Source organism: Chlamydotis macqueenii, chromosome W, assembly GCF_036417535.1.
Source record: "Chlamydotis macqueenii isolate bChlMac1 chromosome W, bChlMac1.mat, whole genome shotgun sequence".
Classification (NCBI taxonomy): Eukaryota; Metazoa; Chordata; class Aves; order Otidiformes; family Otididae; genus Chlamydotis; species Chlamydotis macqueenii.
Window position 1 is genome coordinate 14,073,715 of NC_141592.1, and position 25,777 is coordinate 14,099,491.

General features: G+C 49.9%; 1 protein-coding gene and 1 long non-coding RNA gene across 3 annotated transcripts in view; one reads left to right on the forward strand and one right to left on the reverse strand.

Moving 5' to 3' along the window:
• The window catches only part of LOC147596582 (CBP80/20-dependent translation initiation factor-like), a 125,757-nt gene extending 102,365 nt beyond the window's left edge, over positions 1-23,392 (forward strand). For both annotated transcript variants that reach the window (XM_086769682.1, XM_086769683.1), the window contains 3 exons: positions 506-661; positions 19,075-19,128; positions 23,177-23,392. In XM_086769682.1, coding sequence (XP_086625808.1) covers positions 506-661; positions 19,075-19,128; positions 23,177-23,392 — 426 coding nt within the window. The remainder of the gene's footprint in view (positions 1-505; positions 662-19,074; positions 19,129-23,176) is intronic.
• Positions 17,239-25,777, reverse strand: part of LOC147596583 (uncharacterized) — a 173,806-nt gene continuing 165,267 nt past the window's right edge. The window contains exon 2 of the long non-coding RNA XR_015261358.1: positions 17,239-17,511. This is a non-coding gene — a long non-coding RNA (uncharacterized LOC147596583). The remainder of the gene's footprint in view (positions 17,512-25,777) is intronic.

Consider the following 25,777-nt stretch of genomic DNA (forward strand, 5'->3'; position numbering starts at 1 on the left):
ACCTCAGTCATAATTTCTTGAGACCCCAGGGAGCAACCAGGCCATTAGGATGCCCCTGGCTGAACACTGGTTCTGCTGAAGATACTGGAATGAATGGGCTGGGCAGGTCCACCTGGGCCACCAAGCCCAGCATGGCCACCAGCATTCATTTCGTTTCCCTTGCATTTCATTTAACCTCTTTGTTGCTTTATTCGATCTTGGTTGTGCATATGGCAAAGAGTCCCTGTGTCTGTTTGAGGGGGAGGGCAGGGCACGGGGGAAGCTGTGACAGTTATTGCAGGGGTTGGTGATATTTCTACCTGCTTTCTGGTGGCTTTGCTGTGTCGAAATTCCAGCCATTCCGCATATGTTGAGTAATCTCCCTGCTGTTACTAAAGAGTCAGTCTGTCTTCCTCCCCCACCCTGAGTTTCAATTTCCTCCTAATTCTCTCTTTAGACAGTCATTGCCTCTCCCATGGCGATGCGGTTTTGCTGATGCAGCCTGTTGTCTCTGTCCCTCTTGCAGAAGGATTTCACCATGAGGGAGGAGTTGCAGCAGCGGGACGTGGAGTGCTGGCTGGGGTTCATCACCTTTCTCTGTGAAGTCTTCGGCACCATGAGGAGCAGCACCGGAGAGCCCTTTCAAGTCCTTGTCTGCCCCATTTATACCTGCCTCAGGGAGGTAAATGCCTTCAGAGTTTGTCCTTCTCCATCTGTGGGCCAAGCCATTGCGTTGCAGTGCCGAGATGCCCATGATCTGTAGATGTTTGCTTTATGATTCCTACAGGTTTGCTTTGCCAGCATGAACACTTCTCACCCCAAAAGTACCTACATCTGCGGGGATGCTTGGCTTTTCCTACATATTGTGATTCTGCTAATTAAAAACACGTGCTCCAAGCAAGACCCCTTTGTCCAAGAGTTTGCAAAGCCAAACAGTTGGGACTGCAAACTCAATGTTTGGGTTTGCAAATCCCAACGTTGCAAAAATCCCCACCAAAGGGGCTTTAAAAGCTTCTTAACAGCAGGTGAAGCCACCTGAATAGATGAGACAGACTGAGGGGAGGAAAGAGGGAGAGACGTGAGGTCCCATATGTCCTTACTCCCCACCTAGTGCAGCAGAAATCCAGCCCTACCACCAGGGTTGGGGACATTTCAGAACCTGAGCTCCTGATGAGCCCATTTCAGAGCCTGAGCTCCCCATGGTTCTGAATGGTGGCAGAAACCTCGGTGAGGACAAACAGAAAAGGCAACTCAAGTGTTAATGTTCAATAAAGCAGGACAGGGTTTTCCCAAATCCTGTTTTAAAGATGGTTTTGTCTCCTGCTGCTGTCTGTAGAAGACTTTCTCAGAAAAACCTGCCTCGTTGCCCAGGATTGGAGCTGTGAATCTCAAATTGTCAGTAGCGCTTCTGTCAGGCCATAACTAAGTTACTGTTAAATAAGTTCTCCACTAGACCTTGGGCAAGGAAAGAATAAAGAAACTGCCGATGATGACTTTTTTACACGCATGAGAAGTTTTCTCTGAATGCAAACACATCATAAACATTTTGTCTTTGCAGTAATATTGTGGGTACGGTTCACAGATGCTGACTGTAGCAGTGAGAAAGAGCCTGGGCATTGTGATGAGGCACACATATCCAGAGGAGGAGGTGGGAGAGGGATGCTAAGAATAGCCTAACTTCCCCAAAATCTCTGCCCACAGCAGTATGTGTCACCTTATGGGGAAGATCTTGGCATCTAGCAAAGTTGCCGTTCCCCTCCACTTCCCATCACAGCTGTGACACAACCCAGCCCTGATTCTGCCAGGATTTTTCCCTGTCCACTCCTGTCTGCCCTCACCGTGCCGTCACAGTCCCTCTTGTCACCTTGCCGGTACGTGGGGACATGGTGGCAATCTAGAGGTGCACGGAAGGAGATTAATGTTGTGTATCAGTGTTCTGGTTTTGTTTAGTGAGGGGGGGGGCTAAGGTGGTAGCTTCTGTAGGAAACTGCTAGAAGTTGCTCCCCTTTGTTCAGTGGACTCGGATGGGCCTAGGGCCGAGCCAATTGGTAGCAGAATGTTCCCTGATAACACCTCTGTGATAACATATTTAAGAAGGGGAAACAGAAAAAAAAAAAAAGAAGAGAAGATGTGAAGCAGCTGAGCAGGGGCAGAGAGGGGGAGGTGTGAGCCTTGTGGGCCTTGCAGGCCTCACCCTCTGGCCTCCTGCCAGGCAGCCGACTGGGCCCAACTCGGCCCAGTCTGGCTGCAAGAAGTAGAGAGGAGATGAGAAGTGAGTAAGATGTAAAAAGATCCTGAGAGGTGTCTGCCAGCTTGTTGTGAAGAATTTTTCTTGTGAGAGGAATGGCTGCAGATGCCAAGGTCAGTGAAGAAGGAGGGGGAGGAGTAATGCTGCTCCTGGCCAAGATTCCCCTGCAGCCTGTGGTGATGACCATGGTGGAGCAGGTTGTCCCCCTGCAGCCCATGGAGGTCCATGGAGGAGCAGAGATCCACCTGCAGCCTGTGGAGGATGCTATGCTGGGGCAGGTGGAGGCCTGAAGGAGGCTGTGGCCTGTGGAGGGCCCTCTGCGTCAGCTGTTCTGGAGGGACTGCACCCCGTGGAAGAGATGACCCATGCCGGAGCAGTTTCACAAAGGACTGTGGCCCGTGGGAGGGACCCCACGATGGAGCAGGGGAGGAATGTGAGGAGTTCTTCCCCTGACAACAAAGCAGCGGCATGAAACAATGTGTGATGAACTGACCGGGACCCCCATTCCCTCTTCCCCCCTGTGCCGCTTGGGATAGGGGAAGGTAGTAGAGATAATGTTAAGCCTGGGAAGAGGGAGGGGTGGGGGAGGTTATCTTGTTCCTTGTCTCATTCTCCTGCTAGTTTTAGAAATAAATGAATAGTTTTCCCCAAGTCGAGTCTGTTTTGCCCATAACGGTAACTTTAAGGATTTCTCCCTGTCCTTATCTCAAACCTTGAGCTGTTTTTCCTTATATCATCTCCCCCTATTCTCTCGGAGGGTGGGGGGAGTGAGAGAGAGACTGCGTAGTCTGGTCCCGATTGGGGCTGAACTACGACAATCAGGAATATTTTTTGCTACAGGGCAGCTCCACAAAAAGCCTTTTACTAATTATATCAAGACGTCATGCATAAATTTGCTTCTTAAAAATGCATTTCTGTTCCTTAACAGAATAGCTCCATCCTCGTGGTGGTGTTTTGTCGGAGAAGACTCTTAGCTTAGCTGACATGAGTAAGCCTGAGTCTTCCAGCTCTCCTGCCCCAAAATGGTTGATCTGTGACTGGTTGCTCTGCGAGGTTTTTACCTTGACTCATGCTGTTCCTCTTTGATGACTCTGGGCTGGGATTTTGCCTTGCCACTGTTTTTTTGCCACCATCAGCTAATCCTGTCGCACAAGGTCAATCCAGGAGAATGGGACAACTTATTTATCAGCAGTGATAGGTGCCAGGCTCTGAGATGGTTGCCAGAACCAAAGCCAGCCTATAGACGCAGCTGAAGAGATGGTGGTGGTGAGCTCTTCCATCCACACCTAGGAGAGGACAGGGACATGTGTGCAGGTTGGCCCTTCCAGATGTTCCATGAGACGGTGGAAACTTCCTAGTAGTACAGGATGCTCACCCCTTGGTGAACTTCATGAAGCACATGGGCTGGTGTCCCAGGGCAGGAGAGGGCATCCTCATGGCCCAGATGGTTTAGGACTAGCCAGCAGCCATGGAAATTCTTCCACTTGCCTCAGGATGGGTTCACAAGGTGTAGTAGCACTCATCATGATTTTTCTCTCTTTCCTGCTAATCAGCATGTACATCCCCATGTACAATCTTAACCCCTCACTCCTCGCTCCTTCCTCCTTGAGCTTCCCCCAGAGAAGCCCCTCCACGCTGCCCACAATCATACTTAGCTCCCTCTGCCTCCATCCACCCATCCTTTCACGATAAAACATTACCAGAGGAGAGATAACATCTCTCCCTCTGCCTGTCCTTTCAGCTCCTCTTGCTTTTTAGTTTCTCTGTCTCTTTTTTTTTTTTTTTTCCTTTTTCCCTTTTCCTTTATAGCTTTGGCAGACTCAGCCAAAGGTCAGCAAGGGAGTGAGCAAGAGGAAGGGGAAAGTTGCCTGATGACTGAGGCAGGAACATCTCTTCCCTTCCCCCTGCAAAGCTTCCTCTCTCCAGTTCCTTTCCTTTCTCCTCCAGTAAAAGCTTATTAGCACCATCATTAATTTGTGGAGCTGGGCTGGGTGAGAGGAAGCAAGGATGACAGCGAGGACATCAGTGCTGGGTGGCCCAGGAGGAGCTGGGGATGTGGCTGGGGCATCGGGTGGCAATGCTGGTGTTATTTATTGAGCAGTGTGGATGGGTTGGCTTTGTGGGCTGGAAAAAAAAAAATCAAAGGAGAAGTTCATTTCAGCGAGACTGGAGTGATAAATTCTGAGGTTTGCTGGTTAATCGAACCAACTTCATCACCATCCTCAGGGAAACAGGCAGACCGCTGTGTTTTGATGTCAGCCACGGGAACAAGTGTTTAATCATGGCAAGGGAAATTTGGGTCAGAGCTGCCGCCTGGCCCAGGCAGTGTTTTGGGAGCCAAGGGAGTGGCTGTGCCCCCTGGCATGAACGTTGTCCACACCAATCCCCTGTTTGCATCCTCCTCTGCATTCATCGCCTGAGCTGCCTGCTGGAAAACAGGGTGGGGAGAGAAGGAAGGGTCTACCACCATGTCTGACATGGTGACTGCCTCTCCCAGGAGCTGAATCCCCAAAGAATCACAAAGTTTAATTCCCAGAACCATTCTGAGGGTTTGGGGTGAGGTTTGTGCAGACAGAGAGTGTCTTCACAACAAGATCTGGTGAGATCAATGTTGGGATTTAGGCAAAGGGATGGTTTGCCAAAAGAAGTATGAGTCCAACTCTCGTTAAAATGGTTTGATGGAACATGGTGAGTTTAGGTGATGCATTAGACTGAAACGGGTTTTTCTGCTTGGAATAGTGTATAATTTAAGTTGGAGAAGGGAAATGGGATGCCCAAGCCCAGCCCAAAGATCAACATTGAAGATGTTTGGGGGTAAGGAGGGATTTTTGCAGTGAGCAGAGGAGAGCCCCTTTGCAGATGAGAACCGAAGGACTATTGCAGCCATCAAATCTGAGGAGCTTGGGAAAAGAATAGCAAAGCAGAGAAGTTAAACAGAAATAAAAGAAAGAGCTTTCCTCCTATTCTTCTCTTGGAGCTTCAGGGAATCGAGGGCAAGCTGGATGAGGAGATTGTTCTCAGGAAAAGGCTTTCCCTGGGGATGGTTGTGGTGCAGCCAGGGCACCACGGGCTTGGCCCTTGCATGCTTCCAGCCCTGGCTGTCTTCACATGGGACCAGTGGTGGCATCTGCCAGGACCATGTTCCTCCACACATCTTTTATCTGACTCAATGAAAACACTTATAGCAGCTTTAAGAAGTTGTCCTGGCTCCTGTGCTTGATGGTCTAAGCAAGAGGGATGTCCCACTATCTTCTCCCAGCCCTACAGCCCATGTGCGCTCAACTCTGGCCTTACTTTATTTCACAAAACCACATCAAATTTGTCCCTGTACATATCCTTCTGCCCCTCCAAGATGGTAGAGAGTGAATGTGCTGACATCCTTGCTGCCCCAAAGCCTCTGCCCCATGCCCAAACATCGAGGACCTCATTCAGCCCCGCTCCAACAATACTTCAAGTTGCACATCCCCCAAAACCAACGAAAAACAGGAGAACAACCAAGGGACTTCAGTTCTTGCAGGCTGACCATATATCTTCTTTTCTGTGGCCTTCAGCGGAGTTAGCAAAATGTAGAAAATGGGTTAAGACCAAGGACCAGTAAACGTCAGTTGAGCCACCAGTGGAACAGGAGCACTCCAGAGCCCTGTGCCTGGTGCAAAAAGTGCCCCATGGCTACTGAAGACATCGAGATAATAAAAAATATTATTTACCATCTACTGTTCACTGATTATCACCATTTTTGCCTTCCCTAGCTCTTTCCTAAGCATGACTGGAGCTAACTGTTCTTCATCCAGCTCTGTGTTGCCCATGGCTGCATGTGTGTCAATGGGGTTGGCATGGGCCAGCCCAGCTCACTGCCCTTCCAGCTTCATCCCCCAGTGCTGCTGGGAAGGAGGAACATTAGGACTGGGTCCTCAGGGACCCAGCCCAGCTCTTCGTGATGACTGAGGTCTGCAGGAAAGGAAGGATCATAGCCAGCTTGGAGCCATGGTCGTGCTCTGCAGAAGCCGGGACAGATGAGTGGTGGCAGGAGGTTTGGCTCCTCTTATGTCTTGATCTCATCCTCAGCAGATGTTGGGACACCAACTCAGAAGGTGCCTCTGGGCCTGGGAGCTGCCACCTTCCTGCCAGCCCTCTGCCAGGAGGAGCCGTTTCCAGCCAAGGTGGTTGGTGTCGGGTGCTGCTTTGGATGTATTTGTTTATTTTTGTGATGCCATTCAACAGTCAGACTTGGCTTTACAGCCAGGTAACCTGAGCAGTTGCCTATGACAGCAGAGCGAGGAGGTGGAAAAACTGGCTTGCGGGACCTAAAGCTCGAGAAGATGCCAGGTGGCGATGTCACTGTGGTCCCCTCAAGGCACCTTGCCGATTGGGGTCCCACAAGAGCAAGCAACACAAGGTGGGCTCTGCCCCCTCTCACTCCCCGTAACCCCATCCCACTCCTTGCCTGTGCCCCTGTGCTCCTCTCTTGCACAGGACTTGGCATTGTTTGCTAACTCCTGAGGTCCCTCTGGAGGGCAGCTCCTTGAGCATATTGAGTGGTCCCACTTCACTCAGTTTCAATTACAAACTTCGCAAGAGCATGCTCCTCACCTCCTCCAGGTCGTGGATAAGGATGATAAACTGGACAAGTCTAGGATAAACACCTCCCTACTCCTCATCAGTGGCCTCCAGGTGGAGTCGAGTTGTAACCCAATAGCTACAGCCCTCTGAGCCCAACCATCCAACCATTTTTTTACCCATCTGATTGTTCACCCACGATGTCCTAGCTTGGATACAGGGGGATTGGATTCCAGAGGTGACAGGGAGCAGCTTTGCTGCAGCACCATCCCGCTCTCAGCACCCACGAGTACATCGGATGGGACTGTTGGGGCAGGTTTGGAGCAAAGCCCAGGAAGCAGCTCGTCACAGAGAGACTAATTAAACTGCAAAACTCCTTCACACAGGAGGCTGTGGCTGCAGGACCAATTCACAGAGATCTCTCCAGCTTGGAGGGTTTATTGCCCCTGGGGCTGGGCGGGTACCCTGGGGGTATCACCCTGAGCATCACCACCCATAAGGGATACGTGAGCATTGACCTGACCCAAGACAGATGCTTTTCTGGTCTTATTACCAACCCTGAGGATTGAGGGCAGCGCCCAGGAGCGGTGAATTAGCCCCACAGAGGCAGCGGGGAGCAGAACCTGGCAGGCTGGCAGCAGGCAGGACACTTGCTCCTCTGCAGGAGTCGTCTCCTACCTCCAGTCTGGTTGGCAGAGATGATCCCATTTCAGCATCATTTAACATCTTGGCATGCTCCCATCACTTCCCTGACTTGGTACACACTGCTAACTGAAAGCCTCGGAGTGATGGTGCAGGAAGGATAAATACTCCCCGTCTAATTGCCTTTCCCTCACATCTGAGTCTGTGGTGCAACATGTAGACAGGTATCCACTCCCCTCCCTTCTCTTAGTGCCTGTTATCTCCTGGGGCTATGCTGTGTAATTTAGCAAAATATTCTAACATGGTAATTAACGTCTGAACTTCAAGAGGGCACTGCCTTTTCACTATCTTCTTCAGAGGAAAAGAGAGGAAAACCTTCCTGTCTGCAGTCAGATGAGTAAGGAGGGTGGTGCTGTTTGGAAAAGAAAATTGTATCTTTTAACATTGGGTGTTTGTTTGTTTTTTTTTAATCACTCTCACTTTTTAAAAAGCATCATCCTTTTGAGTCAGAAAAAAAGAGTCTTTGACAGTATAATGAGCTGCTAGGATTTTTAAGATTATTCTCCTAGTCAGAGATTGAGACAGAGTTTTTCCTTTATCGAATGAGCAAAGGCACCAATGGGGACAGATCCTGACCCCGCACCACACTTTCATCCAGGTAGTTCCATGAGGCTGGATCTGACCAGAGAACATAAGTCCTCTATGAAGAACAAGACTTATTTCTTCATAAAAGTCCCCTTCTGGTCCTCCCATCTGGTTCTGCAAAAATCAGTGGTTTGGTGTCCAGTCCGGCGGGACTGGGACAAACTGGGAAGTGCTTTGTAGGGGGAAAGGATGGAGAAGGGATGAGGGGTTGTCGTAGTTTAGCCCTGATGAGGACCAGACTACACAGTCTCTCTCTCACTCCCCCCCACCCCCCAGTAGAACAAAAGGGAGAATTGGTAAACAAAAGGCAACAAAAAAACGTGGGTTGAGATGAAACAAAAAAAAAAAAGTTTAAGAGAAATAAGAAAAAAAACAAAACAGTGATGGAAAACAAATATAGTACAATGGCTTACAACAGAGAAAAGTCTGGGATTTGGAGCAAGCAGAGTACACCAACGCGTGGGGTGATGTGGACCTTCAGAGCCATGGCAGAAGGTAGCATGTGGGAGCAGGGGCCTGCAAAGAGGAGGGACGGGTGCGTGTCTGTCGGTAGGATCACGCTCCCGACACAAACAGATGTCCCCATGGCTCCGCACCTGCTGTGCAATAAAAAAATAAATAGCTGTGCAAAAAGCTCCCACGCACACAGACTCCCCCATAGCTGCACTGGCAAAAACCCTCCAGTGAATGCAGCTTGTGTGGGGAAAAAAAAAAATCATTTTAATCATCATTGTTTCAGTCAAGGGACAGAGTTAAGGTGAAGGAGATCGGATGTTCTTTGAGAGCAGATGAGGACAGACCAAAACGAGGTGGGCAGTGTGATGTCTTTGGGCCCAGCTCCTCTTCTGAGTATTTTATATGCAGGAACATATATTCTTGGAAAGCTAGGGGATTTGTTGAGTCCCAGCATTAAAATCGTAATGGCATATTTTAAATAGGGGAGGGGAAATGCTACCCTTGTTTCTCTGGAACCCATGGAGAAGGCAGAGGAAGCAATTAGGGCAGATAAAGAAATGAAGCTAGATACCATCTCACAGGATGGTCCCTCCACACGTGGCTTTGTTTTTGTCCTTTGCCCTCTGTACCAGGCATTGTTAGTTCCCAAAAATCCTTTCAATGGGATGTAAAAACAACTATTTGTGTCTGCCGCCATGCACTCTCTCCCTCTGCAGAGCCAGGAAAGCAGAGAACGTCTAGCGAGCCAGGGTGGAGCCTGTCGCAATCAAGCACGATGGTCTTGCCACTGTTTCTTTCCATGCTTTGCATTTCCCTGGGACCCTTGGGATGAGATCACATCCTCCTCTCCCAGGGTCATTATGTCTTGGGCTGGGCAGGATGAAGCTGACCATCTGGATGGCTCGGTCTCCCTGTGTGCACAGACTGGGTGGCTCTGTCCGTCTGTCTCACCTACCTTTAGGTCCTGAAGGTCCACCTCCAGCCAGGGGATGTGTAATCGTGAGGCTACTGTTGAATTGCAGTGTCTGGGTTGATGAGTGACCAGATTTTCTTTATCATTGTCTCCAGTAATTACCTCTTAACGGTGTCCATCTTTGCAGGAATCTTTTCTGCTGTTCCAGATCCAGGGAGAGAGAGTCATGTTTCATGGTTTCCCTTATCTACAGTGGAGAGGAGTAGGAGGAGTTTCCTATGACTGGGTAGAGGGTTTTATTCCTCTGGCCTTAATTCAATTTGCTGTTAAGTGTCTCCGAGTTCCTCAGGAGTCTGACAAGGCGGATAACCAACATTTTGGTTTACTCAGTGCAATAAACAAACTAATGTCTTCTTACCATCCTCCCAGGGAGTCTTGATTGGGTAATAGAAGTCTCGTCCTCAGCTGAGAGCAACACATCACTGTAAAAAGAGTAGGTGCCACCAAACAAGCTCCTTCGAGTTGTCCAAAATACGTTAGGGAAAGTGCCTCCTGTGGACACAGCTCTCAACGCAGCCATGCCAGCATGAGCAGCTCCAGCCCAGAGCTCCTTCCCCCCTGTGCCGCCTCCTCCGAGCAGCTGCTTGTGTGACCAGCAGTGATGCATACTGGTCACCTCTTCCTAATGGAGTAGCGGAGCTACTGTCAGCAGGTTCTCACCCAGGCTGAGACCAGGCCACCTCAGTCAGGGAACTGGGAAGAGGGACCCCTCTGTGAGACGCATGGGCTGGTGGCACCTTGTGCATCTTCAGTGGACTTTAAGACTTCACCAGATCTCCAGAGAGGCGTGAGCAGAAGGCCATGCGGAGAGAGGCACCATTGCTAGTGGATGCAGCCGACACAGCCTCCCTCTCCCAGCTCAGCTGGGTTTTTGGGGCGTAACAAATAATGTTTTGGAGCACAGCAGAGCCTATGCCTCGTGCGGAGATCAGCACAGGCAGCTCCATAAGGGAAAGCTTTTCCCCAAAACTGTGTTTGGGCAACCTCTGCATGAAGTGGATTAACAGAGAAGATACTACTGATGCCTGTGGACTTTGAAAGGGCTTCTGTTTACAAGTGCTCACTTGTTTCTTCTCTAGGGAGAGATCTCACCTGACTTCCCTAGCTCACAGGGTACGTCCAGAGAGGGACTCAATACTGCTTTAGAGAGGGTGGCACTGGCACAGCTTATTAGTGGGGGCAGGATCAGCCTAGCTGACCTTCTGATGTCCTGGGTTGAGGAGCTGATATTTCTAATGGGAGCAGATTGTAGAAATCCTGAAACTGGCCTTACTGGTGGAGTGTTTTGTAATTACTTATCCCCCACACCCTCATTTGTACTTTGGGTCTTGGCTGTTTTCACCACCCTGTGCCTTGTGACAATAAGAAAAGTGGAGTTGTAGAAATTGCATAGCTCAGAGAAGTGTGTGACTCTCCCCATGCAGAGCAGCTGGGCAGTCCCATGGATCTTATCTCAGGCATCTTCCTTAAAGACTTGTGACAGCAGGTCAATAAGGGGCTGCTGGAAAAGAAGAAAATTGCTATTGATGTCTTTCTGTGGAGAGCCTGTAAAGTGCAGCAGAACTGGCTTGTGCTCCCAGGAGGATCCATCTAGCAGACTGTGGGGCTTCCAGGAGGTTTCTGGAGCAGGAGTTCCCCAACTGTGGTCCATTAGACCACCAAGAATGCCTTCAGAGCCGTGTCAGCGGAACAGTGCCTTAATAGCGCTTCTGGTTGTAGGGAATGATCATAGAACCATAGAATCACGGAATGGTTTGGATGTGAAGAGATATTTAAAGGCCATCTGGTCCAACCCCCCTGCAAGGAGCAGGGACATCCCCAACCAGATCAGGTTGCTCAGAGCCCCATCCAACCTGGCCTTGAACATTTCCAGGGATGGGGCATCCACCACCTCTCTGGGCAACCTGTTCCAGTGTTCTACAACCCTCAGTGTAAAAAATTTTTTCCTAATATCTAATCTAAATCTGCCTCCCACTATTTTGAAACCATTACCCCTTGTCCTGTCACAACAGGCCCTACTGAACAGTCTCTCTCCATCTTTCCTGTAGGCCCTCTTGAGGTACTGGAAGACCGCTATAAGGTCTCCCCGGAGCCTCCTCTTCCCCAGGCTGAACAGCCCCAACTCTCTCAGCCTGTCCTCATAGGAGAGGTGCTCCAGCCCTTTTATCATCTTTGTGGCCCTCCTCTGGACCTTCTCCAACTGGTCCATGTCCTTCTGATGTTGGGGGCTCCAGAAATGGACACAGTACTCCAGGTGGGGTCTCACCAGGGCAGAGCAGAGGGACAGAATCACCTCCCTCGACCTGCTGGCCACGCTCCTCTTGATGCAGCCCAGGATGTGGTTGGCCTTCTGGGCTGCAAGGGCACATTGCCGGCTCATGTTAAACTTCTCGTCCACCATTTCCTTCTTCCTAATCGAAATGTGTCTCTATTTTCATCCGTTGCCTTGTTTTATACCAGTGAGTTGGTTGCTACACCTGGATGATGCATTTGCAACCTGTTGGTTCCTCTGCGGTCGTGGTCCACGCTCCCCAAGGGCAATACCTTCATGACCTACGTGTTAGATGAAAAGCATATCTGTGGGCAGGGACCGCAGAGCGGTTGTGAGGCTGTCTGGATGTCCATGCGTGTTGCCACCTGGATGGATGAACTTGAGATGCCCGTCGGGGAGCTGGGGCAAGCGGCATGTTGGCTGCAGTTGGTCCAGCTTTCTCTGGGTCTCAAAGACATCCCGACCTCTCCATGGCTCTGGGTGGATATTTTCAAGCTTTCTGTGCTTTCACACTAGAGTCATCACGAAAGCATCAGAAAACACTGCATGCTAAGAGGTAGTTTGTGGCAAGTGTTGCTTATATGTCACTTTGCAAATGATATAATGCACAATAATTAGTACTGTGCCTTGCAGGAGAAATATCATTGCATCTGGAAAGGGTAATGTATGCATTGGGCTGCTCCCACTCCATCTCCTGGGGAGAACTGATGAAGAATGCAATTAAATGTGTGTGGTTTGGTGATAAGGGATGGTGGGGCAGGTTCTCCGGTCCTGCTCGTGGTGTGGGCACCCCTGAGAATACCAAGTAAGCACTTTTAGCTTCTCAGCAGCCCAGATGATCTCAGAAAGCAGATAATAAACCCAAATATTTGTAGGTATGTGAATCCCATCAGCTTAGCTCTCTGGTTTGCTCCTGGTGGTCTGCACCACATGCATGTGCATCCATTGGTGTTCAGGAGCTGGTTCTCTCTGTGATGAAGCACAGCCACAGTTTTGGGGCTTCTTTGCTCCCTCAACGGCCGTTGCATGCCCACCCCCTGGGGCTTATGATGCTTACTTCTGCAAAGATGTAAAAAGCAGGTTTTGGGGCCACAGAGGCCAGGGGAGACTGGTCCCAGTAGCACACCATGGAAACCAGTTGCACTCTAGAACCACTTCAGCTCCCCCACCAAACACAGCACTTCCAGGAGCGAACCATACAATTTATTTTGCATTGCTTATGAAAATATTTAGCAACTGGAGCCTGCCCAGGCACGCTGACCTTGCAGAGGACCTTGCCCAGTGCTCCATCTCTCACCAAGACACAGAAATTTGAAAGAGGAGGAGCCTGATATCTTCTACCACTCTGCAAAGCTGCTAGTCCAGCACCAGAAACAAAAGTTAGAAGCCTTTCACAACTGAGATTGAGTATTATATGACTGACTGGGCAGATTCTGGCATGCAGCCTCTTCTCTTAGGAAATCAAGCAGACTCTTTGTCTTCTTTCCAGCAGGAACAGCTGCTTTCATTGCCCAGCTTCGCCCGATATGAGGGAAACTGGCTGGAGAGCAAAGGGAAGTTTTTCTTGCAGACAGCCCCAGCCTCCAGGGGATGATTACAGGTTAAACCGAGAAGTGTGTGAGTCTCAGCTCACCTGCCCTGCCATCTGCCTTGTGCTTCTTTTTCATCTCCCTTGTCCATGTTCATCAGCCAGTTTGAGCTGTGTGGGAACCTGGTGGAGAGGGATGGGATGGTGCCCGTGGTGGGATTCGGGCAGATGCACACAGCAGGGAGGAGCAGTTATAAATTAAATACATAATAATTCCAATGTGGGAGTGCTAATTTAATGGGTATAGCATGTTTACATTAAAATATTTTAAGTAAATGTGAAATAGATTGCAAACAATGAATGCAACTAGTTGGGTTTTAGGTTTATGGTCACACAAGCGCCAGTACTTCAGGGTTGTGATTTCCCTGGAGGTCTTGAAGTGTTTGCACTATTTTTTTTCTTGCAGAGCTGTCAGGGCTGACACAGGGATCTGACAGCTTTGGGAAACACTGTGCTCTTGCTGAAGCAACCACCCCACTGCTTTGGAGTGCCTGGTGCTCGCATGGGGGGAGCAGCCATAGGTGAGTGGGGGGCAGGGATGAAGCACCCTTTGAGAAATGCATGCAGGATGAGTCAGCAGTGTGGCCAAGACCACCAACAGCATTCTGGCTTGCATCAGAAACAGTGTGGCCAGCAGGAGTAGGGAAGTGATTGTGCCCCTGTACTCGGCACTGGTGAGGCCGCACCTCAAATACTGTGTGCAGTTTTGGGCCCCTCAGTACCAGAAGGACGTTGAGTTGCTGGAGTGTGTCCAGAGAAGGGCAACGAAGCTGCTGAAGGGTCTGGAGCACAAGTCTTATGAGGAGCAGCTGAGGGAACTGGGATTGTTTAGTCTGGAGAAGAGGAGGCTGAGGGGAGACCTCATTGCTCTCTACAGCTACCTGAAAGGAGGTTGTAGGGAGGCAAGTGTTGGTCTCTTCTCCCAAATAACTTGTGATAGGACAAGAGGTAATGGCCTCAAGTTGTGACAAGGGAGGTTTAGGTTGGATATTAGGAAACACTTCTTTACTGAAAGAGTGGTCAGGCACTGGAACAGACTGCCCAGGGAAGTGGTGGAGTCACCATCCCTGGAGGTGTTCAAAGAATGTGTAGATGTGGCACTTTGGGACATGGTTTAGTAGGCATGGTGGTGTTAGGTTGATGGTTGGACTTGATGATCTTGGAGGTCTTTTCCAACCTTAAAGATTCTGTGCAGGTGGATGACAACCATCTGTGGGCATGGACTTGGACTCTGGCTCCCAGAGCACCAGCAGATCTGCCTACTGGGCCCTGCTCTGCTGTGCAGGGCCATGCCTGGGTTTGGTGGGCAGGTTGTGGGCCTCTCCAACCCACATATCACAGGCAGAGGTTGAACTGTGGCCCTTGGGACTAGTATCTCTTTCTGTCTTGATGGAGCAGTGGAGCACGTGGTGCCTGGGTGGATGAGGGGGAGCACATGGTGCCCTCATGGACAAGATGGAGCACATGCATTCTCCTTGTTCAACCAAGTCACATCAGATGAGCTCCAGGAGAACAACATGAAGGTAGATGGCACCTGCCCAAGTCTGGGGTTAGGATGTAGTCTCTGTTTCATCGTAGGTACATAAGACTATTCTTCATTAGCCAAATATCCGAGCACTGGACAGTGACATTCATCCTCAAAAATACCTTTTGAGGTAGGGAAATGTGTCCCAACTCTGCATAGGACTCTGGGTGGGAAGCTGGGACAAGGAAAGCCCAAGTGATGTTGCAGCCTTTCCCTGACCACGTTTTCCTGGCAGAGAGCAGGATCATGGCAGAGGAAGGGCCACCATAGGTCCTTCCTAATCAATCCTAACTCCACTTTTCTTGCTTTATTTTTTGCATTATGTTCTTTACTAAAGAATAGCAAAAATAGGAAAGGTGAATATATATTTAATTTGCAGCCCTGTTTCATGCCCTTCATATCAGCTCAATACCCCAGGAGTGAATTTCTGGACTACTGCCTGTTTATATTTGTCCCTAATTGATTTTCTTTTTTCCTTGTTGTTGTTGGATTTAAAATAAGCTCATGGGGTTTTTTTTTTGCGAAGAATCTGTGAATTGTTTGTGAGAACTTATCTCAGAGCATGCAGCTTGGGCTTAACTAACATTTTCCAAACAACTCAGCAGAAAGATAAACTGGGAGGGGGAAGCTGTTGCATGTCTTCAAAACCCTGGCTGAACCTTTGGCTGGACCTCCAAATGCAAGGTCCTGCACCTGGGTCATGGCAATCCCAGGCACAAATACAGGCTGGGTGGAGAATGGATTGAGAGCAGCCCTGAGGAGAAGGACTTGGGAGTGCTGGTGGATGAGAAGCTTAACATGAGCAGGCAAAGTGCCCTTGCGGCCCAGAAGGCCAACTGCATCCTGGGCTGCATCAAGAGAAGCGTGGCCAGCAGGTCGAGGGAGGTGATTCTCCCCCTCTACTCTGCCCTGGTGAGACCCCACCTGGAGTACTGTGTCCATTTCTGGAGCCCCCAACATCAGAAGGACATGGACCAGTTGGAGAAGGTCCAGAGGAGGGCCACAAAGATGATAAAAGGGCTGGAGCACCTCTCCTGTGAGGACAGGCTGAGAGAGTTGGGGCTGTTCAGCCTGGAGAAGAGGAGGCTCCGGGGAGACCTGATAGCGGTCTTCCAGTACCTCAAGGGGGCCTACAAGAAAGATGGGGAGAGACTGTTCAGTAGGGCCTGTTGCAATAAGACAAGGAGTAATGGTTTTAAAATAGAGGGGGGTAGATTTAGATTGGAAATTAGGAAAAAATTTTTTACGATGCGAGTTATAGAACACTGGAACAGGTTGCCCAGAAAGGTGGTGGAAGCCCCATCCCTGGAAACATTCAAGGCCAGGCTGGATGAGGCTCTGAGCAACCTGATCTAGTTGGGGATGTCCCTGCTCCTTGCAGGGGGGTTGGACTAGATGACCTTTGAAGGTCCCTTCCAAGCCTAACCATTCTATGATTCTATGATTCTATGATAAAAACCGATGGACCGTATGCTCATCGAGATGCTGTAAACATTGTCTTCAAAGCAAACAAACTGCTGTCTGCTGAAAACAGAAGAGGATGAAGACAAAACTTTGAGAGCAATGATAATTCCTTGAATTACCTCTTTTTTTTCCTAGATATTTTTCAGCAGTTGTGGAGCTGGTAAACAAATAGGCATTTATTGGTAAAGCAAAGGAAACTTGAAAAAAATGAGAGTGGGAAGGAGAGATGATAAGGCTGAGAATCAGAATTGAGATTTTAACTAAAGGATGTGATTTTGGAGCACATTTAGTTACACTGAGCAATTTTTATGTGGGCAGTTTTAATTAGTCCAACCACTTTTCAGAAGTTTTCCTATCCCTGATAAATTTCAGATACTCATTCAGCCAGTTTTCCCAATTTTTCTCCTTTTTCTCAGTGTTTCGTGCATGCCATCAGCTCTATGCTGCATGCAGGAATTAGCTCAGGGCCGGCAGGGCTTATTCAGCCCAAGGCAATGGAGTAGAAGTGGCCGTAGCTTCGAGTGTTGCCAGCACTGGTGATTTTATCAACTGCCTCATGGTACAGTGTTTTTCATAACACTCCAGCTCACTTTGTTGGCTGATTGAGAATCGCAGTATTTTATCTACTTTTGAAAAACAACTAGAATGACTCTGCTTTCTCCTGTGGTTTTAGCAAAATACCTGAAACAGCATCTTTGTGCATGTGACAAAGTCATAAAGATGGTGTCGTAGTTCAGCCCCGATCGGGACCAGACTACGCAGTCTCTCTCTCACTCCCCCCACCCTCCGAGAGAATAGGAGGAGATGATATAAGGAAAACGGCTCGAGGTTTGAGATAAGGACAGGGAGAAATCCTTAAAGTTACCGTCACGGGCAAAACAGACTCGACTTGGGGAAAAACTATTCATTTATTACTACAAACAGCAGGATAATGAGACAGGGAACAAGATAACCTCCCTCCACCCCTCCCTCTTCCCGGGCTTAACATTATCTATACTACCTCCCCTCCCAAGCGGCACGGGGGGGGAAAAGGGAATGGGTGTCGCGGTCAGTTCATCACACGTTGTTTTACGCCGCTGTGTCATCGTCAGGGGAGAACTCCTCACATTCCTCCCCTGCTCCATCGTGGGGTCCCTCCCACGGGCCACAGTCCTTCGTGAAACTGCTCCGGCGTGGGTCATCTCTTCCACGGGGTGCAGTCCCTCTAGAACAGCTGACCCAGCGGGCCCTCCACGGGCCACAGCCTCCTTCAGGCATCCACCTGCTCTGGCATGGGGTCCTCCACGGGCTGCAGGTGGATCTCTGCCCCTCCGTGAACCTCCATGGGCTGCATGGAGACAACCCGCTCCACCATGGTCTTCACCACAAGCTGCAGGGGAATCTTGGCCAGGAGCCGCGTTACTCCTCCCCCTCCTTCTGAACTGACCTTGGTGTCTGCAGCCGTTCCTCACAACAGGCTGGCAGACGCCTCTCAGGATCCTTTTTACATCTTATTCACTTCTCATCTCCTCTCCACTTCTTGCAGCCCGGCCGGGCCGAGTTGGGCCCATTCTGCTGCCCGGCGGGAGGCCAGAGGGTGAGGCCTGCAAGGCCCACAAGGCTTGCGCCTCCCCCTCTCTGCCCCCTGCTCAGCTGCTTCACATCTTCTCTCTTTTTTTTTCTGTTTTCCCCTTCTTAAATACGTTATCGCAGAGGCGTTATCACGGAACATTCTGCTACCAATTGGCTTGGCCTTGGCCAGCAGCAGGTCTGCCCTAGGCCCAGCCGAGTCCACTGAACAAAGGGGAGCGACTTCTAGCAGTTTCCTACAGAAGCTACCACCTTAGGCCCCCCCTCACTAACAAAACCAGAACAGATGGAAACAAAGAAAAATGTGTAATTTTTATCCAGTTTTGAGGGTTTGTGGGGTGAGACATGCTGAGCTTCTATGCTTTGCCATTACCAGGTAGAGCCATTGACCCTTACTGCACACTCTGAGACTGAACCAAGAGGGGCAAGTATCTTCCTTCACCATCCCGTGCCATACACAGCAACATTTTGGGTCTCTCTTGGAAGCTGCTCATGCTTACAAGCTCATGTTTGTAATGCAAAGTTCATGGAGAGCAGAGCAAGGTTGGAGTTGGTGCACCTAAGACACCATAGTTTTGCTGCAACCCATTGCACTTGCACCGCTATATAATCAGTCTAGGAGGAGCCATATTAGTTACAGTGTATTGGATGTAACGCTTTCCCATGAGGTAATTTTGTGGCTGTTATAAGTGTCCCCATGGGGACAGAGAGGTTCAGCGGTGGGTGGCTGACTCTTGAGCAGAGCTCTTCCCTTCCAAATAGCCACTCCCAGGGCTGTGGTGCTCAAATGTTGTCATCTGATGGCTGTACTGAGCTGCTGTCTATGTGAAAGGAGTGCATTTCATCATTGCCTACCATGGGATAAAAAAAGCAGTGTAAATAAAATTTATTCTGAAAGCTGTTAATCTAAATTATCTATATTCTACCTTGCTTGCTGGCTCTCAGCAGCAGATACGCTGGTTATAGCCTTTACCACGTGTTCTGTCATGGTTTATATTAATTTTTTGTTTTAATAATCTCTTTCCTCCCCTCTTTCTGATTTTCTGTCCTTTCCTCCTCGAAGTGGCAAAAGCCAAGTTGGATGAAGAGATAGAAGAAAGGTCACAAGGGAGGAGGTCACACATTTCTCACCGCCTCTGTCTTCTCTCTTTTGCAGTTGTTGCAATCTCAGGATGTGAAGGAAGACGCTGTGCTTTGCTGCTCCATGGAGGTAGGGAAGCACCTGCACCACCCACCCTGGTCCTCATTGCTTTGCCCCTTGTGTCCTTGGCTGTGCCCATGCCAAGCAATTATTAGATATTTCCAAACCCAAACAGCCATGTTGCCTCTTTGCATTACAGAATCATGGAATGGTTTGGGTCAGAAGGGACCTTTAAAGGTGTCGTGGTTTTGTTTAGTGAGAGGGGGCCTAAGGTGGTAGCTTCTGTAGGAAACTGCTAGAAGTCGCTCCCCTTTGTTCAGTGGACTCGGCTGGGCCTACGGCGGACCTGCTGCTGGCCAAGGCTGAGCCAATTGGTAGCAGAATGTCCCGTGATAACGCCTCTGCGATAACGTATTTAAGAAGGGGAAAACAGAAAAAAAAAGAGAGAAGAGAAGATGTGAAGAAGCTGAGCGGGGGCAGAGGTGCAGAGGGGGAGGCGCAGGCCTCATGGGCCTTGCAGGCCTCACCCTCTGGCCTCTCGCCAGGCGGCCGACTGGGCCTGACTCGGTCCGGCCTGGCTGCAAGAAGTGGAGAGGAGATGAGAAGTGAATAAGATGTAAAAAGATCGTGAGAGGCATCTACCAGCCTGTTGTGAGGAACGGCTGCAGACACCAAGGTCAGTGAAGAAGGAGGGGGAGGAGTAATGCAACTCCTGGCCAAGATTCCCCGGCAGCCTGTGTTGACGACCATGGTGGAGCAGGTTGTCCCCCTGCAGCCCATGGAGGTCCACGGAGGGGCAGAGATCCACTTGGAGCCCGTGAAGGACCCCACATCGGGGAAGGTGGATGCCTGAAGGAGGCTGTGGCCCGTGGAGGGCCCGCTGGGGCAGCCGTTCTGGAGAGACTGCACTCCGTGGAAGAGATGACCCACGCCGGAGCAGTTCCACGAAGGACTGTGGCCCGTGGGAGGGACCCCACGATGGAGCAGGGGAGGAATGTGAGGAGTTCTTCCCCCGACCATGAAGCAGCAGCATGAAACAATGCGTGATGAACTGACCATAACCCCCATTCCCTCTTCCCCCCTGTGCCACTCGGGAGGGGAAGGTAGTAGAGATAATGTTAAGCCTGGGAAGAGGGAGGGGTGGGGGGAGGTTATCTTGTTCTCTGTCTCATTATCCTGCTGTTTGTAGTAATAAATGAATAGTTTTCCCCAAGCCGAGTCTGTTTTACCCGTGACGGTAACTTTAAGGATTTCTCCCTGTCCTTATCTCAAACCTCGAGCCGTTTTTCCTTATATTTTCTCTCCCTATTCTCTCAGAGGGTGGGGGGAGTGAGAGAGAGACTGCATAGTCTGGTCCTGATCGGGGCTGAACTACGACAAAAGGTCATCTAGTCCAACCTCCCTGCAAGAAGCAGGGACATCTCCAACCAGATCAGGTTGCTCAGAGCTCTGTCCAACCTGGCCTTGAACGTTTCCAGGGATGGGGCATCTACCACCTATCTGGGCAACCTGTTCCAGTGTTCCACCACCCTCAGCGTAAAAAATTTCTTCCTTGTATCTAGTCTGAATCTACCCTCTTTTAGTTCAAAACTATTACCCCTTGTCCTATCACAACAGGCCCTGCTAAAAACTTTCCCCATCTTTCTTAGAAGCCCCTTTGAAGTATTGAAAGGTCGCAACAAGGTCTCCCCGGAGCCTTCTCTTCTCCAGGCTGAACAGCTCCAACTCTCTCAGCCTGTCCTCATAGGAGGGGTGCTCCAGCCCTCTGACCATTTTTGCAGCCTCCTCCGGACCCTCTCCAACTGGTCCATGTCCTTCTGATGTTGGGGGCTCCAGAACTGGACACAGTACTCCAGGTGGGGTCTCACAAGAGTGGAGTAGAGGGGCAGGATCACCTCCCTCGACCTGCTGGCCACACTCCTCTTGATGCAGCCCAGGATGCGGTTGGCCTTCTGGGCCACAAGAGCACATTGCTGCCTCATGTTGAGCTTCTCGTCCACCAGCACTCCCAAGTCCCTCTCCTCAGGGCTGGTCTCAATCCATTCTCCACCCAGCCTGTATTTGTGCCTGGGATTGCCATGACCCAGGTGCAGGACCTTGCACTTGGCCTGGTTGAACTTCATGAGGTTGGCACGGGCCCACCTCTCCAGCCTGTCAAGGTCCCTCTGGATGGCATCCCTCCCCTCCAACGTGTCGATGGCACCACACAACTTGGTGTCATCGGCGAACTTGCTGAGGGTGCACTCTATCCCACTGTCCATGTTGCTGACAAAGATGTTGAACAGGGCCGGGCCCAACATGGACCCCTGAGGGACACCACTCGTGACCGGTCTCCACATGGACATTGAGCCGTTGACCATCACTCTCTGAGTGTGGCCATCCAGCCAACTCCTTATCCACCGAGTGGTCCATCCATCAAAAACCATGTCTCTCCAGTTTAGAGAGAAGGATGTCATGTGGGACAGTGTCAAATGCTTTGCACAAGTCCAGGTAGATGATGTCCATTGCTCATCCCTTGTCCACTGATGCTGTCACCCTGTCATAGAAGGTCACCAAATTGGTCAGGCACGATCTGCCCTTGGTGAAGCCCTGTTGGCTGTCACCAACCACCTCCTTGCTCTCCATGTGCCTTAGCATGGCTTCCAGGAGAATCTGCTCCATGACCTTGCCAGGCAGAGGTGAGGCTGACCGGCCTGTAGTTGCCCGGGTCTTCCGTGTTCCCCTTTTTAGAAATGGGGGTTATGTTCCCCCTCTTCCAGTCATCAGGGACCTCACCAGACCACCATGACTTCTCAAATACGATGGCCAGCGGTTTGGCAACTTCCTCCACCTGTTCTCTCAGGATCCGCGGATGGATCTCATCAGGTCCCATGGACTTATGCACCTTCAGGTTCCTTAGATGATCCCGAACCTGCTCTTCCAGTACAGTGGGCGGTTCTTCATTCTCCCAGTCCCTGCTTGTGCCTTCCACAGCTTGGGTGATGAGACAAGAGACCTTATCGTTGAAGACTGAGGCAAAAAAGTCATTGAGCACCTCAGCCTTCTCTGTGTCCCGGGTAACCAGGACACTGGTTTCCTTCCGGAGGGGGCCTACATTCTCCTTGGACCTCCTTTTGTCCCCTACATACCTATAGAAGCCTTTCTTGTTGCTTTTGATGTCCCTGGCCAGATTCAGTTCTGCCAGGGCATTAGCCTGCCTCACCTGATCCCTGGCCACTCGCACAGCCTCTCTGTAGTCCTCCCAGGTTACATGTCCTCGCTTCCACCCTCTACAGGCTTCCTTCTTTATTTTCAGTTGTTCCAGGAGCTCCTTGCTCATCCACGCCGGCCTCCTGGCCTTTTTGCCCGACTTGTTTTTCATCGGGATGCACTTCTGCTGAGCTTGGAGGAGGTGCTCCTTGAATATGGACCAGCTTTCCTGGGCCCCTCTTCCCTCCAGGGCCGCCTCCCATGGCACTTTGCCCATCAGGTCCCTGAAGAGGCCGAAGTCTGCCCTCCTGAAGTCCAGGGCAGAGAGCTTGCTGTGTAGCTTCCTTACTGCCCCGTGGATCTTGAACTCCACCATCTCATGGTCACTGCAGCCAAGGCTGTCCTTTAGTTTCACATCCCCCACCAGTCCCTCCCTGTTGGTGAGATATATGCTCTGCTTATTCCGATTAATGACTAGGAGTCACTGACAGCTGTGAATCAGCGAGTAAATGAAGGGCCAGGTAGAAGGCAGGAGTATGACATCACAGCCTGCACTTTGTTTTGACAATAGCATGATTTTTAGGTGGGATTTTTTTTTTCAAAAGCAATCCAGCCTTGCTGCCTTTGAAGTCAGTGGGAGCTGAACCAGTTGCTCCTCCAGCAGCCCAGTGTAGATGCTTTTGAAAACCTCGCCCTTCATGTTTGGCTCTTGGAGCCTACTGTCAAGTGGTTTTGATTTTCAAAAGCCGCCATGCCTTTAACTTTGCCTGCTCGCTCCACCGCATCGAGCAGGGGAGAACTGGAGGGGTGGAGGATGTCTACAAAAGCCAGCACAGTATTTTAATATCATAGAATCATAGAGAAACTCAAGTTGGAAGGGACTCATAGGGACCAATATGCTATGGTTGACCCCTTCTTCTCTTGACAGCTGCAGAGCACCGGCCGGCTGCTGGAGGAGCAGCTGCCTGAGATGATGACGGAGCTGTTGGCAATAGCACGCGACAAGATGCTGTGTCCTTCCGAGTCCATGCTGACGCGATCCCTGCTGCTGGAGGTCATCGAGCTGCACGCCAACAACTGGAATCCCCTGACAGCCACCATCACACAGTACTACAACAAGACCATCCAAAAACTGACAGCTTGAGGGGCAGAGCAAGGTGGGGTGGGAAGGGATGAGAAAAAGACATGCACCTTCGTGGGATCCAGCAAGAGATTTTCTGATTTAAATCTCCCAGCAGACCAAACCCCAGCATGCTCGAAAATACATTCGTGGGGTGGGGAGGGAGAAGCATGTTTCTTTTTCAGCCACGTTGCCAAATGCCACCCCTCTTCCCCGCCATGGTTTTGTTTTAGGGGTTTCTTTTTCTGAACTCATTGCTCAAGCAGCAGTAACACATCCCGCTGAGTTATTATAAACTAATTCAAGATGGGGCTAGTATTGTTTTCATGTCATCCTCCTGCCTTGCCCCGGTCAACTGGCAGGAGACAGCAGGCAGCAGATGTCTCGGGAGGACAAAGCCAGACACACACTACACCAGACGCTCATAATTGATGGCTTTTGTCAAGCGGGGCTTGCGTTAGGCTTCTCTCCCCCTCCTCTTGTCTTTGACTTTCTGTGTGTCCCTCCCTACTCGCCACCCCTTCGAAAGCAGATCGGAGAGCAGGACGATTTTCTTATTTGCACTGGGTTTTCTTTTTCTCGAGCGTTTGGATTTCCTTCTTATTCTATTGTATCATCAAACAGACAATTGCAAGCAGCTCGGAGACGGGGAAAGCAATGCCTTCCTGCGAGCTGACTAATGGTTTATGTGAAGATGCTGAAGCAGAAGGAGTATTTTAAAGGAGGTCAAAAGCCACTGCAGAAGTAACGTAGCCACCGTTGTCTTGCCAGTAACCTCCTCGATGGATTGAGAAACATGTCCTCTGAGCTGGGAGCTCTAAGAAACAGGGGATTCTGCAGCTCTTGCTGTTTAAGTCGCCGATATTCCTCAGCCAGTAAACTATGACCCATATTTTTTTTTTAATGTTATTTTTTTTTGTTTCCATTGAAGGAGTGCTTTATTGTAATTACTGTCATGTTTGTAATTATGCATTTAAATCCAGGCCTGTTATAGTCGGGCCTAATAATGTACAGGGCAAGGGAGAAATGAAGGTTTGATGTTCTTCTTTGGAGACTGGTAAGGAGAAGACAAGATGTGTATAGCAAAAAGGAGGAAAAAGGAAGAGGAAAATATAGGAAAAGCCAAAAATAGAGGTTTTGAGCCTGGCTTCTAACTAGCTGAATTTGCTAGCCAGTGTTTCTAGGTGTGCGGTATACAGGAGCGGCTCTGTCCCACGGTCAGTTTAAGTGGCACCGTGTCCTCGAGGGATGGATGATGTGTTTGGAGGGGAAGAGCTTGCTCCCAGGTCCCTGGGTTGCTCTAGGATCCTCAGGTTGCTCTGTGCTGGAGCATCCCTAGGGAGAGGGCATCTGCAGGGAGGTGATGGTTGAGATGCCCCCAGGTGAGGAAATGCCCAGAGGGTACGGAGGGATACACCACGCCATTGCATCACTCCCTGAATTGTGAACATCAAGACTTAATGGTCTCATTATTTGCTTGTCTAGTGATACTTTGACTTACTAAATCACATCTGGTGCTTATTTTGGTGAAGCCTAATGGGGATGCAAGCTGCCCCATCCCGTCTGCGCAGTGGAAGAAGAGCCAAGGAAGGCACGATGCCAGTAGCCCATCCTGTTTTCTTCTCATTATTCAATTTATTTTCCTTTCCCGGTGATAAGAAGATAATTTATGCTATGGCACCAGCACACATGGACCCTGGACCAGGCAGGCTGAGTCTGAACTCATCAACTCAAATCCATTTTTCCAAGCGAGATGTTGAATTTCTGGTGGCTTGCAGAGAAGAGAGATTTCACCTCGACTTCTTTGGATGTGCAGGATGTTCTCGGCTGCCTTATGAATGTGTTAGTCTGTCCACGATGGGGAGGAAGCTTTCACTGCAAAATTTAAAGGGCAGAAATTGTCATCAGAAAATGCATTGCAGATGGCGACAGTCCTGATGTTGCGGTTCAATATTATTTGAATTTTCATTTGGTTTCTAATCCACACATGGAGCAAGAAAAGAGAGTTGGAGACAGGAGCTTTAATTTTCCTATCTACTCAGAAAATGGAAAAAATATTGCTGGATGCAGTGAACTTGTCCAGAAAAACTAATTTCTGCTTTGTGGATTCAAGCCCAGGAGCTTCAAGTGGTGACGGTGCCTTGCATTGGGTCAGCTTTGTTAGTACCAATGGGGTTTGACAGTATTAATGAGCAGCTGAACTTGATTAAGGCAACAAAGCCCATCAGTATTATAAGGCTCAGGGTTGTGCCTGTTGCTCTTGGCTTTGCCTGCTCCCTAATTTCTCAGGGAGCAGAGGAGAAGGGGATTTAATACCCATCACAGCACACCCAGGCACAGCATCAGTTTTATGGGAGAAGACCTGAAAACCAGTTATGTCTTGATTTTTTTTTTTTTAAAGAACAGAAA